The 13,640-nt window shown below is 47.9% G+C and overlaps 2 protein-coding genes across 3 annotated transcripts in view; both read right to left on the bottom strand.

Annotated features, from left to right (window-relative positions):
• STIMATE (STIM activating enhancer) overlaps positions 1–7,142 on the bottom strand; it is a 29,200-nt gene extending 22,058 nt beyond the window's left edge. Inside the window, exon 1 of the mRNA XM_052678426.1 lies at positions 6,967–7,142. Coding sequence (XP_052534386.1) covers positions 6,967–7,126 — 160 coding nt within the window. The 5' untranslated portion in view covers positions 7,127–7,142. The remainder of the gene's footprint in view (positions 1–6,966) is intronic.
• A 3,806-nt stretch (positions 7,143–10,948) lies between these two features.
• The window catches only part of SFMBT1 (Scm like with four mbt domains 1), a 62,178-nt gene continuing 59,486 nt past the window's right edge, over positions 10,949–13,640 (bottom strand). For both annotated transcript variants that reach the window (XM_052678391.1, XM_052678392.1), the window contains one exon: positions 10,949–12,968. In XM_052678391.1, coding sequence (XP_052534351.1) covers positions 12,828–12,968 — 141 coding nt within the window. In that variant the 3' untranslated portion in view covers positions 10,949–12,827. The remainder of the gene's footprint in view (positions 12,969–13,640) is intronic.

Raw genomic sequence — 13,640 nt, 5'->3', positions numbered from 1 at the left:
TAAATATATACATATGAATGCATACAAGTGACACACAAGCAATTGCTCACTATCCTCCAGCCAATGCCCAGCTGGCCCCTGAGCAGCGGAAGAGAGCAAGATGAACTCCCACCCCTACAAATCTCCTGCCATGTGATATCACTATGGAATATATATCAGTATGTATGTATGGAGTATATATCAGTATGGAATGTCCCTTTGGCCACTTTCAGTCCAATTCTCTTCCCTCCCTGCTACTTGGGCCCTCTGTGCAGACCGCCTTGGCTCTATAAACTATAGAGCAGCAACTACAAACATCAGCGTTATCAACATTGTTTTTCTCCTGGCACCAAACCATAGCATCAAACCCGGCACTCTGAAGGAACCAATTCCATCCCAGCTGAAACCAAGACAAAGCAGAGGACAACACACACCTCTGAGGCGCAGCACAGGCACCAGCTCCCCAAAAATAAGAATACAAACAAACTGTGAGGCTGTGCAACACGTAACCCAGAGCTGGTGGTAGGAACACCTCAGCACGCTGAGCAGCAGCAGGTACAAGCTGAGCTACTCCTGACTGAAGCACCATCCCACCTCCACCCACAAAGGCAGAGCAGTGCAAGCTCCAGGCCCGTGCTCAGCCTGCCAGGAGCAGCAAATGTTCTGCTTTTTGTAGGGTGCACTTCTGGCTGTGATCACAAAGCCTTTGAGTGGGACTGTGCTGTGAGAAGGTGAGCATTTCCTGCCTGCAGACGTGGTTCGCTACTTCATCAGCACCATCCACACAGATAAGATCTTGTCAGACACTTGCTTAAGTCTGCAAACTTCATTAACCATGAAATTAATATCACTACAGAGTGCAAAAATGCACGGCGTGTTTGTGCAAATCAGCTCCTTACAAATTCAATTATAAAGCATTACTCAAGAACATCAACTCATTATGCAGATTGCAGTTAAACAACAGGCTAGCTAACAGTTCAGAAGTTAGTTCTGATTAAACACAGCTTTCAGTTTCTGGCTAATTTATCATTTTAATAATTTCCAAATGTCAAAAAAATTGCACCCTTTTTTCTAAACATTTCACGATGTGAACAACATGCATAATTATGCTCAGAACAATCTTATCATCTGGAGCATAATTATATCCACAGAATCACAGAATGGTTTGGGTTCGAAGGGACCTCTAAGATCACGTAGTTCCAACCCCCTGCTGCAGGCAGGGATGCCTCCCATAGCCCAGGTTGCTCACAGCCCCAGCCTGGCCTGGAGAGCTTCCAGAGAGGGGGGAATCTACAGCCTTGTTGGGCAACCTGTTCCAGTGCCTCACCACCGTCACAGTAAAGAATTTCTTCCTAATATCTAGTCTAAACCAGAATTCTCTCTTTCAGAACCGGATGCAGCACTTCAGGTAGGGGCTCTCGAAAGCAGAGTAGAAGGGAGAATCACCTCCCTCTACAGGCTGGTCACACTTCTTGTGATGCAACACAGGATCCAGTTGGCCTTCTGGGCTGCAAGCGCGCACTGCTGGCTCACGGTGAGTCTTTCAACAACCAGAGATCCCAAATCCTTCTCCTCAGGGCTGCTCTCAAGCCATTCTCCTCCCAGTCTGTATCTGTGCTTGCCCCAGCCCAGGTGTACGACCTTGCATCTGGCCTTGTTGAACTTCATGAGGTTGGCATGGGCCCACATCTCCAGCCTGACCAGGTCCCTCTGAATGCAGCAACCAACTGAATAACAGGAATCATGTAATGTGTTCAGAGCTAATGCAATAAGCAGGCTCTACACAACTGTTATGAAAAGTTTGTTTAAAAAAAAAAATAATTCTCTTTTTAAAACAAAAATACTGACATAGCATTTCCAGAAGACTTGCTGCATTTGGAGACATGGAAATACTCAAGACCTGACATCATGAGGACGTTATGACAGCCTATAAGTTGATATCACAATCTATTCTGCACACAGAAATTTTTCTGCATTATGTCCAAGTAAAATCCAAAGTAATGCAGCTTAAGTGGTGCTACACATTACGAGAAGATTTCTCCTGTGTCCAGTGAATGCAGAGATGCACATTTAACTATGCCACAAAGTAAGAGTGCCCCTCTGTGTCCAGAACTCAGAAACAACTCCAAAATTGTTACTCCAAGGTTTCATTCGGGGCTTTTTTCTTCCTAAGGCAAAAAAAAACCAAAAAAACAAAAACCAATTGAACAGCTCCTGACATGGTCACTACTTATTTCTGCACAGTGATGCATGGGAGCAACACCTGTCTGTTTCTCGCAGAGCCTGCAATGAACAGAAGCACATATTTTAAAGAATACTACGGGAAAAGAAAGCAAGCCACTGACTTCTACCCACATGGCTGCTTTTTTTTTTTTTTTTTTCCCCTCGTTGTGGTTTTTAAAGCACCTCCCATTTTTGTCTCCAACACCAATGAGGATGCCCCCGGAAGGACTGACGCTTCATTTAATTAAAACAAGAAACAAGCACACGGCGCAGCGAGCAGCATCTCCGCACGCGGGGACAGAAAGCTCCGCTCATCTCAGTACAGCTGGGCCGGCTGGGCGCAGCGCGGCCCCGGAGGGCCGTCAGACAGACGGACGGACAGACAGACAGACAGGCAGGCAGGCAGGCAGACGGACAGGAGGACGGATAGACAGAGAGACAGGCAGACGGACTGACAGACAGACAGGCAGACGGACAGGCAGACGGGGTCCCGCAGCGCCCGGAGCTGTCCGTGGTGCTGCCAGGCCGCGCCGCCCCCCGCCCTGGAACTGAAGTAGCCGCGCTCCAGGAAGGCACGAGTCACAGAATCACAGAATCACAGAGTGGCCAGGGTTGGAAGGGACCTCAAGGATCATGAATCTCCAACCCCCTGCCACATGCAGGGCCACCAACCTCCACGTTTAATGCTAAACCAGGCTGCCCAGGGCCCCAGCAGTCCTCTGCTAATTGCACTGTGCGTGTGAACCACATGTTGCAAATGAAGTAGGAGGAGCAGCTTGTGACAGATGGGTAAAGGGACCGGCAACAGGACTCTTCCCCACAGCTTTGTGCAGCTTTAGCCCATGAAAATGGTATCATTTACAATGATATGGAATCACAGAATCACTCTAGATGGAAAAAACCTTAAAGATCAACAAGTCCTACCACGACCCAACCATTCTACCCCAACTAACAACTCTCCACTAAATCATGTCCCTTTAGCACCACATCCAAAGGGTTTTTAAACACATCCAGGGATGGTGACTCAATCTCCTCCCTGGGCAGCCCATTCCAGTGCTTAACAACCCTTTCTGTAAAGAAGTGTTTCCTGATATTCAACTTAAATCTCCCTTGGCACAACTTGAGGCTATTTCCCCTTGTCCTGTCACCAGTGAGAAGAGACCAACCCCGCTCTCACTGCAACCACCTTTCAGATGTTGGAAGTGAGCTAAGGTTTCCCCTCAGCTCCTTTTCCCCAGACCGAACAGCCCCAGCTCCTTCAGTCTCTCCTCAAAGGCCGTATTTTCCAAGCCCTTCCCCAGCCTTGTTGCCCTTCTTTGGACCTGCTGCAGCACCTCCATCTCCTTTCTGTACTGCGGTGCCCAAAACTGAACCCAGCACTCGAGGCCACACCAGTGCTGAGTACAGGGCAGGATGACTTCCCTGGTCCTGGCCACCATTCCTGATCCCAGCCAGGATGCCATTGGCCTTCTTGGCCACCTGGGCACGCTGCTGGCTCATATTCAGCCCACTGTCCATCACTACACCAAGATCCCTTTCCATCAGCCAGCTTTCCAGCCACTCCTCCCCAAGCCTGTAGGGTTGCCTGGGGTTGTTGTGACTAAAATGCAGGACCTGACCCTCGGCCCTATTGAAACTCACACAGTTAACCTTGGCCCATCGATCCTGTCTATCCAGGCTCCTCTGCAGTGCCTTTCTCCCCTCAGGCAGATCAACACTCCCTCCCAACAATCTACAGTGATATCACACATGTGGGAATACTGCGCTAGCACATTTATCAATAAACCCTTAATTAGAGAATGCTCAGAAAGCATTTGGCACTTCTGGCTGAATACACTGTGTTACACAAAAACATTTTAAATGAGCTTTGCGGCACCAGTGATAAAATCCGAAACTATTGCACCAAAAAATAAAAGCCAAGAAGCAAATATCATTTTAAACCAACATCGCTGTGAAGTCAGGTAGGCACACTGTGACACACACCCTGAAGCTCCAATAGCTGCCTTGCTGGCCTGAAGCACAACCAACCACCTTATAGCAGTGGAAACCCATTAAGACTTCCTGTTACCAAGTGGCTTGGCATCCATAAACTAGGTTGGAAAATTACACACACCTAGGCAGGAGGACAAGAGCAGAATTAAGTAGCAGACTTCAAAAAAGCAGGCTACCAGATTAGAGAACCAGTGAGTGGGATCCAAAACAGCCACCAGACCAAGATGATGTTCCAGAAAGAGGTAATTTTTAATTGGCAAATTCCCTTTTGTAGTGAATTACAGACCACAGCTAGCAGAGGAGTGCAGAAGTGCTCTACCCTGACTTCAGCACAACTCCTGCTGTAGAACAGATGCAGTGTTTGTGTGAAACCATCCCATGGCACCTCTGGTTCACACCCAGTTAAACTGAAGGACAGCAGTCAGAAACAGCACAGCAGGCTCTGGCTTCACCACTCACAGGCCATTGTGTTCACCACTTAGTAGGGTAACACAGCAGGAGCTTACTGCTCTGGGATGTGGGCAGAGAGAGGGGTGATGAGGTGTGAAACCAGCGATCACAATTCAGGATTTCTCAGGCCTGTAAGAACAAATGCAAGCTACTCTTACGCTATAGGATTCAGTGAGCTAAATGGAAAGGAAGCTTGGGCTTGGTTTCCAGTGCCTGCTTCACTGTCCCCATCGCATCACTCCAGATGCCAACATCACAGGAACATCCTGGGGAGGCCATGGTGAGACCTTGGAAGATAACATGCTACTGGAGGGAGCAGAGAGCATAATGTCAGAGCAGCCAGGCAGGTGCCAAGCTGGAGTGACAAATACTAAGCAGTTTTGCCTTAGAACAGTCCTTCAGTCATTTGTAGATGGACGTCTAGTAATGAGGTACAAAAAAGTCCTGCTCACTACTATAACCAGACAATTTATTTAGTAGAATGCGAGCACAGTAAGATCTACCTAGAAAAGGGCAAGCTGGGGTCACCTTTTGGTGCACCCATTTAACAAAACTTCTTGTTTAGATGTAAAACTGATTATTTTTAAAGGAAAACTGCCTCTGCATACAGAACAATTCCGGAATACATCTTGGTTGATGTTCTTTTCATTTCTTTTTCTACAAGGGATTCTGGACCAGTAATGACAGAAGATCTCCTTGTAGGGTTCCCTTCTGAGGAAATTTAAGCAGCAGCCAGGCAGCCACGTGCCCTCTCCTCCCTGGATTGCTACAGAGACACACTGTACACAGCAGTTCGGCTCTGCGCCGAGGATTAATGTCATGTGGGCAGGCAGCCCACTGCTGACCCAACAGCTGTGCCGCACCTCAGCCTGACCCTGACGCAGCCACTTGTCCCTCAGCACTGCTACCTGTTGTGCCCAACGGATGGAGGATTGCAGTGGGGAGATACTTCAGCCTGAAAGCAAACACATGGGTCTGTTCACTTCCTCACTGCTCTGGCCACGTGACCCAGCTGGACTGTGCCATCCCTGCACTGGGGTCAGAGACAGCTATGAGGATGCTGAGGTCATGCCTGCACTCTTGTCCACAGCATGAAGTCCTGATTCTGCTTCTATCAGATCTGGCTCATGGAGTATGGAGAAAGCCCAGTTGATTAACTGAAGATTTTGGAACACCGGACCAGTTACTGTTTTGAATATGACAAAAAGGGCAGAAACAGTAAGGCAAAAGCAGGAGACTAAACAGAAGCAGCTCTTCCAGCACAGCACAGCCTCTACCTGGACATGAGCCAACAGTGTGTGGTTGCAGGCCGGAAGGCCAGGCTGCATGAAAAAAGGGGTGGCCAGCAGGGAGAGGGAGGTTATCAGAGAAAAGAAGGCAATGGGGTGACCTCATTGCAGCCTTTCAGTACCTAAAGGGAGTCTACAAAAGGAGGGGAATCAACTCTTTGAAAGGGTAGATAACAGCTGCCACCAACCTCCCCATTTCATACCAGCCCAGGCTGCCCAGGGCCCCATCCAACCTGGACCTGAACACCTCCAGGGATGGACGGGGCATCCACAGCCTCTCTGGCAGCTGTTCCAGCACCTCACCACTCTCTCTGTGAAGAACTTCCCCCTGACATCCAACCTCAATCTTCCCTCCCTCAACTTCAAGCCATTTCCCCTTGTCCTGCTGTCATCTCCCCATTCAAAGAGTTGATTCCCCTCCTGTCTGTAGGCTCCCTTTAGGTACTGAAAGGCTGCAATGAAGTCAGCCCGCAGCCTTCTCTTCTCCAGGCTGAACAAGCCCAGCTCCCTCAAGCCTGTCTTCAAAGGGAAGGTGCTCCAGTCCCCTGATCACCTTCGTGGCTCCTCTCCAACAGCTCCCTGTCTTTCTTGTACTGGGGGCTCCAGACCTGGACACAGGACTGCAGATGAGGCCTTACAAGAGCAGAGCAGTGGGGGAAAATCACCTCCCTGTCCCAGCTCATCACCTTTGGACACAAATAAGCATCTCTTAAGGGCTGCACATCTGTCCTTAACTCTTCAGACAGCAGCACACACACGTGTTGAACGCACGCCGTTCTTCAGGACTTTTTTTTTGCTGCGGTGAAGCTGCAGGCGGCCCGACCGACCGACGCGCGCCGGCACGGCGCTGGGCACGGCGGAGATGGCGGCAGCGCGCTCGGCGGAGCAGCGGAACGCAGCGCTGACGGACCGCCGGCCGAGCCGCGAGCGCACCGCGCTGCCCCGAGAGGCGTCACGGCGGCCCTCACGCCGACACCGGCCCGCTCTCCAGCCGCCGCCCCGCCCCCCGCCGCCCGGCCCGGCCGCCACTCACGCATGAGGATGCTGAAGGCCAGGACGCCCAGGAGCCCCTGCAGGAAGATGCCGAAGCTGTCCATCAGGGCCCCGTTCTCGCAGCCGCGCTCGCCCGGCCCCGCTCCGGGCGGCGGGCTGAGGGCCGCGCCGAGGCTGCAGTTGGGCGGCGTCACCCCCATGGCCGGGCCCGGCCGCTGCCCGCCTCGGCGGCGCACGGCGGCGGCGGCGACGTCGCGACCGGCGGCCGAGGCCGCGCCCCCCGCCCCGCTTCCTGCTCCCGGCGGCCCGCCCCGCTGCGTCACGGCGGGCGGGGCTCGGCCTGAGGCGCGGCCGCTCCGAGAGCGCGGGGCACGGCCGCCCCGTCGGGAGGGAAGCGCCGCCCGCGGCCGGCGGAGCTGCGGCCGCTCGGCGTTAAAGCCGTCGGCGCCGGCCCGATCCCGACCGTGACCGGACGGGGCGCCGTGAGCCGGCACGCGCGGAACGAGCGGCGGCGTCTGTGAGGCTCGGCGCTGCTTGGCTGCGAGCCGGCGGCTCCTCACGGTGAAAGGCAGCGCTGCGCGACCTTCGGGATCCCGCGGAACGCCGGTTCCCCGCTTCCCCCCGGCCGCTCACCCGAATAGTTTCCCCAGCACCTCCTTCAGATGGAAAAATCACTCGCTGGAAGCAGCGGCGTTAACAACCAGAGCCGTCCGTAACAGTTTAAGTATTTTTTTTTTTTTTTTTTAATTTTCTTACAACCACTTAAAACCGTCATATACCACAAACCTATGTACATTATTTACAGACAAAACAAGCAAAATAGCCATCCAAAATATTTTTTAAAAAAGCCTCTGATTAAATTGTTACACCTGCTCCGACAATGGTGGGACTTCATACGCGCATCTTCTTGTTCCTGTTTCTCTTCCATTTAGTATTTCAGTCTCACTGCATATATATATATATATATTTATATATATTTAAAAGTTAAGGATAAAACAAGAAGCAGAAGGGACACAACACAATACGCATTTAAATCTTTGTTTAAGAATAAGCAGCTAATTAAAAAAGGCGAAATACAGGAAAAGTGCATCAGTTCCGATGAGTTAGTATAAGAAACAGGCCCAGGTGTGGAGAGCAGGTTCCCCTTAGGGCCAAGTCTCCCCAAAGGCCTCTGATTGTCTACAAAGATTATTTTTTAATTTATTTTAAACAGAAATAATAATAATAAAAGGAATCAAACAGGTGTGGAGAAACGAGAAGCCTCCAGAAAAAATTATTTTTCCACAAGGTTTCTTGGAAACTGGTGTTCAACAACTTTTGGGGAGTGGGCAAGAAACGTCTGTGCCCAGAATTCAGTGTTCATTCACACACGTTGAGCGTGGCTGGAGCAGCAGGCTGTTCCTCTTCAACTGTGCGATGCTGGAGGACTTGTGCAGGCTGCGCGCCCGCCGCTGTGCCGTCAGGATGAGTTTTGTCAGTGCAAGACCTGCTCGCTCCCATGGCTTAAAGCTGAGCCAGACACCGCTGGCTTTGCACCTAATGGGAACTTTGTCTTCCCATCAAAAAATCCATCTTTATTGTCCGGTGCATTTCGGGACAAGAGATGCAACTCTGAAGAAGCGAGAAATGACCATGGGGACAAAGTGCCACTAAACGTGAGTTGTTTTCACTAGATTTCGTACAGATTCTTGTCATCATTTAAAAAAACCAAACACGCCCATAGCAGTAGAGAGGCTTGCTGCACCAGATGTTCTCCAGTCCCCTTCCAGTCCTTCACCCATAAGGCTGCCTTTGAAAACAAGGCTACATGCATGCATGGGCAAGTTCAGCAGCACCCTGAAAGGTGGTTCAGCACACAATCCCCTTAAAATGGAGCCTTCAGCCAACGTGTGAAGCCTCCTGACAGAGCCTGTCTTTGTGCTTGCTTGTTGTTCAACAATTTGAGCTCTCAGTAGGCAGTAACCACTGACAGGTCTGGTTAAGGAGTAGCTTTATATAGGATCATCATATTTTTGGCTTTCTGGTGAGGCTACTTCATCTGAGAACCTCTTCTCTAGCAACAAGTTTGGTTCAAAAGTATTCAGTCTGCAATCTGAGTTTGACAGTTCTGAAGCCTATTCAGTTACATTCAAAAATCTCCCGAGCCACCTCTCCTTTTGCCACATTTTTGTACTCCAAACAGAAGAATGGAGTGCTCAGTCCAATCTACTGTGAATGCATTTACACTTCTGTGGACTTAGCAGCTAAATACTTCCTTCCTCCTTTAAAGCATCGTTAGAATCAAGAATAAACCCTAGCAAAGTTTAAAGCAACAACAAAATAATGCTGAAAGCTGTGAAGGAAAAAGTAATCCTAAGCACTCTGAACTCTGTACTCAGTCCCAGGAGAAACTTCAGACATCCCCGGTGCTCCGCACAACACAATGAATTTCCTTTTCCTTCTGCCTTTCTCAAAGAGCAGCTTGCAGAAGGGCTTAGTGCTGCACCTCCCCTCTTCTGGAAGGGCCACTTTCAGCATAAGGTGAACAGCAAGCTGCCCTTGGGGATCATTCTACCACATTAACCTTGCATGACATTTTTAGAGGTCAGATATTTCTCTTATGGGTTCCTTGTGCTGATTCTGCACACTGCAGAAACACAACAGCAAAATGTTGCTGCCAGTGAAGCTAAGCTTAGCACAGTACGAGTGTGACGCAGAGGCACCATCAGGTTTCTAAAGCTATGATGTGCAAACCAAGGCTGGACAATGCATACAAAAATCAGACAGACAAGAGTATAAGCCGTCAGTGGGTCAGTTGAGCAGCATCTCCGTTTACCATCTATATAAACAGTACACGAGGCCCAGCAGAGGGCTCCTCTTCTTGTAATGAAGCCATCTGCGAGGGTCCACCGCTTCCCTCCTGGACTTCAGCTTCGTCATGTTTTGTGATGAATGGAAATGGTAGAGGACAGCACAAACCTCTGAAGCCAATCTGAATTACTGAAGTCCCAGCAATTTCTGCTGGTAAAACACAGATCTAATCCTGAAGCCAAGGATTCAGGCATCGAGCTACCCAAAAACTCAGTTTTGAAGAAAAACAGCAGAATGTGAGCTGATTGAAGTCATATTGCTGCAAGAGGAACAAATGTAAGGGCAGTTGTGTTGTCTGCCACACAGAGAGAGAAAAAACTTGAAACGGTTGTGTAGAAACACCATCCATCAAGATGCCTCAGGTATCCCTTTAAAATCCAGCAGTAAAAGAGTGCACCTTCTTCCAGGAAACAGAGTGTACAGTACCCGTGTGCAGCATAAAAACATTTCACAAATAATGAAAACATCCCTTTTGAAAATCACAACAAAAACAGATCCCATTGGGACCAGACTGTCAGTGCCTCCCAAAACAAGGCAGAAAAATCCAGCCTATAAAACATGCCAAAGGTGACCAGTAAGTCTCCCCCTATCCTCTGAAACTGACTGCTATCTTTGCTGAATAAAAGAAGTATGACTTTTGTATTTATACCCTAGGTGCCACGTGGACAGGCTCACTAAGTTATCCTTTAAGCTCTGTTCTCTCCTGACAGCTACTCTGAAGGACATCTATCTGGGAGTAACATCTCTTGGCTATGCAAGTAAATCTGCTGGGTACCAGCTTCTTTAACAACACAGGAGAGTTCTGGAATCCCTGAAGAACGACAAAAGTGCCATCTTTCAGCCCAGAAGTTCTCTCTGCTGGTCAAATTTCTCAAGACAAGATGCTGACAGCAAAGCAACAAGGTTTCTTTCAAAAAACGTGTCCGGTATAATTAGTTCTCACTGAGCTTACACTAAGGGAATGGGGCAAGGAGGATCACAAAAAGAGCCAAAGCATCCTTTCACTGCCCACACACTTGGTGCAGGGGAAGAAAAAGGGATATTTTGTTTTCAATTTAGCTTGTTGCATGGAAAAAAAATTCTGATTGTAGCACTTCTGTAAGTAGTTCTGCCTCAGTGAGGTAGTTATTCTAAGGGGCTCACAGCAAAAGAAATCAGAATCAGTCATGCAGTTTTGCTTACTCAAAACAGTTTTCATTGGTCGTCAATCCCCTCAACGTGTGTGGTGGATACAGACTGTGCAAACTCAGCTCCTCGTTTACAGCTCTTCGTTTACAGATGACTGATGACCTCTTCAATGAATCTACAGCTCCCAGCACCAGAATAACCTATCATTTTGGGCCCTAGAGAAGCTTGAATTCATCCACTGATCAGAGTAACCACACAGAAGCTAGCACAGACCCTAAAGACCCTGCAGTAAGCACCTTCCTGCCTCGGCTGTCTTAGTATGCCAGGGTCTGTATTTGAAAAGGTAAATGAACAGGAGAAAGGATCAGGGCTGCATGCTCCTGACTTCACGAAGCTCCTGCCCATGCTCCTCCACATACTGCTGAGAACAGGCAAAGAAAATGAATGCAAAGCACTGGAAACCTAATCCTTCTGTGAAGCAGATCTCAAGCCTGATGCAAATTCCTCACATCTTTAATGGAAAGTAAGTTAAGCCCTCTTAGTTGAAGCGTGAAGCACAGGTCCACAGCAAGTGGCTGAGTGTGTTTAATGCCTAAAATTAAAATCAGCAGTTCATCCTTCTGTGGGTCTACAAATAGATGCCCCTCAGGTCCTTTTTCTTTTCTCTAGAAAAAGATCAAAAAGCCCTTCCCAAACCCCCACATTGTTGTCAAGTCTGATCCTGAGTAGCTGTAAGTAGGTAAAAATACAAAGTCATGCTTTAAGATAGTTTCCAGTATGCAAACACTGGCACAGAGCTATGCTGCAGTCCTCATTGATTGCAGTTTTCTTAGTGTGTTCTCCAAGAAGATGCACAGGTAACAAAGCAAAAAGCTGCTGACAGGCTCTGTGTACATGGCCCAATTCCTTAAGAAAAGGGAAACAACTTCACAGAATTGTGAAGGGCAAAATAAAGAAAATATCTTTTATCTGAAAACCAGAATAAAAGAAAATGCAGAGGCACTTTCTCTTTCCTTCCTTTCCACCCCTTCTTCCCCACCCCCACCACAGTCCATCTGTAAGAGAAGTGCAAAATAATTATTTTCTGACACCTCAGAATAAAGTAACACCCAAGTTCAGCCTGCACAGGTTTCCATTTAAGCTCTGGAACAGAAGCTCTGTATGCTTATACTGCTTTGTATTTCTGACATACCTACAGAAGAGAGACTGCTGTGCAGCTACCTATGAGTTATCCACAAGTAGTTCCCTCCCTTTCTAGTTCATCATTTCTACTGTTCAGGCCACAGAGGTAGTAAAATCAAAACAAAGACAAAACAAAAACCCAAGAACAGAGACAAAAAAAACCCTAAACAAAACAAGAAACAAATCTCACTCTTGCTATACTGTACATTCAGAACCTTGTGGTCACATCGCTGTCCTAACAACGAACAAATTCATCAAAATACTCCACATTAACAAACGAATGTGCACCAAGCACATTCCAAAGCCAGTGCTGTGGTAAAGCAAGTGTCCGTCCACGGGGAGGGATGGAGATTCTGCGAATCACCAGGAATATAGAAAGGTTATTTCTGGCAGCCTGCATGCGAACGTAAACAGGATTCGTTTCTCCTTTTAAAGTTCTGTGCCAACAGAACTATTGAAATGTCACTTCCCACCAGAGGAGACTTTTCTGTAACCATTAAAAAATACATTAAAAAAAGGGAACCATAGAGCAAGAGACTATTGTGTTCCCAAGCTGGCAGCTGGTAGAGTAGCCCCTGTTTTTGCACTGGCATTTTCCTCCAGATGTTGTCTTTTCTCCAAAGTGAAAAATGGAGGTTGACTCATGCTCCTGGGTTGCCAGTTCAGCTTTATTTGGCTTTCCTTGATAGAGAGAAAGGAGCATGGTTGTGCTTCAAAGGTCTGCTTCAACTTGACTGCTTCTCAGTTAGCGAACTGCTGGTAAAAAGCAAGTTTAACCCTTTCAATGTGATGGCAAAGTTTAATAGCTGGCCCAAGTTTCAAGTCCATACACTCCTGAACGGTCGGCAGGGTCAGCAGCAGCAGTGCCTGGCCGTCAATTTCCTGTCAGAAGACAAAACCTCCATATTGACTTTGCATTTTTTCTTCCCATCTCCCTTCAGCTTTGACTTGCTATCATTTCAGAATCGTGACCACTTGTAAATTAGCAGATTCTTCTATCCTACTCTAGCTTAAAAAACTCTCTTTCTCACCAACAAATTAACTCCTTTCTTAAGATGTCAGCTCAAATTCACTTGCTCAGAGACAGAACGAGATGCTGTTTTGTTAACATCTATCATAAACCATACTCAGCACCAGTTCCTGTACTAGATATTTTTTATGGCAAATTTTAATCAAGATGCATAATCTGACTCATGTTTGTACTCCTGTCGCCATACTTCAACACAATATTCTTTACTTGCTGTGTACAACACTATGATGCTTGCAGTCAGTCTGCAGAATGAATAACATCATTTGGAGACCTCAACACAAGGGGCAAAAACCCAGAAAACTAGCGACTGCCTTTGAAGTGCTGAGTGATACCCCACAGAGTAAAATCTCTTCCACTAAGAACTTAGAAACCTGAACAATTGTGGCCATTTGCTTAAGTCTCCTCTGGAATCTGCGGGGAGTCGTGCATGCTTTCTTTTTTTACCCCTCAAAAATCTGTTATGCAATTTAAACTCATTCCTTTTTGTGATTCATTATAAAGGTCTAAGAATAAAGCAGCAGCTT

Source organism: Tympanuchus pallidicinctus, unplaced genomic scaffold (assembly GCF_026119805.1).
Source record: "Tympanuchus pallidicinctus isolate F22 unplaced genomic scaffold, pur_lepc_1.0 scaffold17, whole genome shotgun sequence".
Classification (NCBI taxonomy): domain Eukaryota; kingdom Metazoa; phylum Chordata; class Aves; order Galliformes; family Phasianidae; genus Tympanuchus; species Tympanuchus pallidicinctus.
The sequence above is the reverse complement of the archived record's forward strand: the minus strand, read 5'-3'. Positions and strand labels throughout refer to the sequence as shown.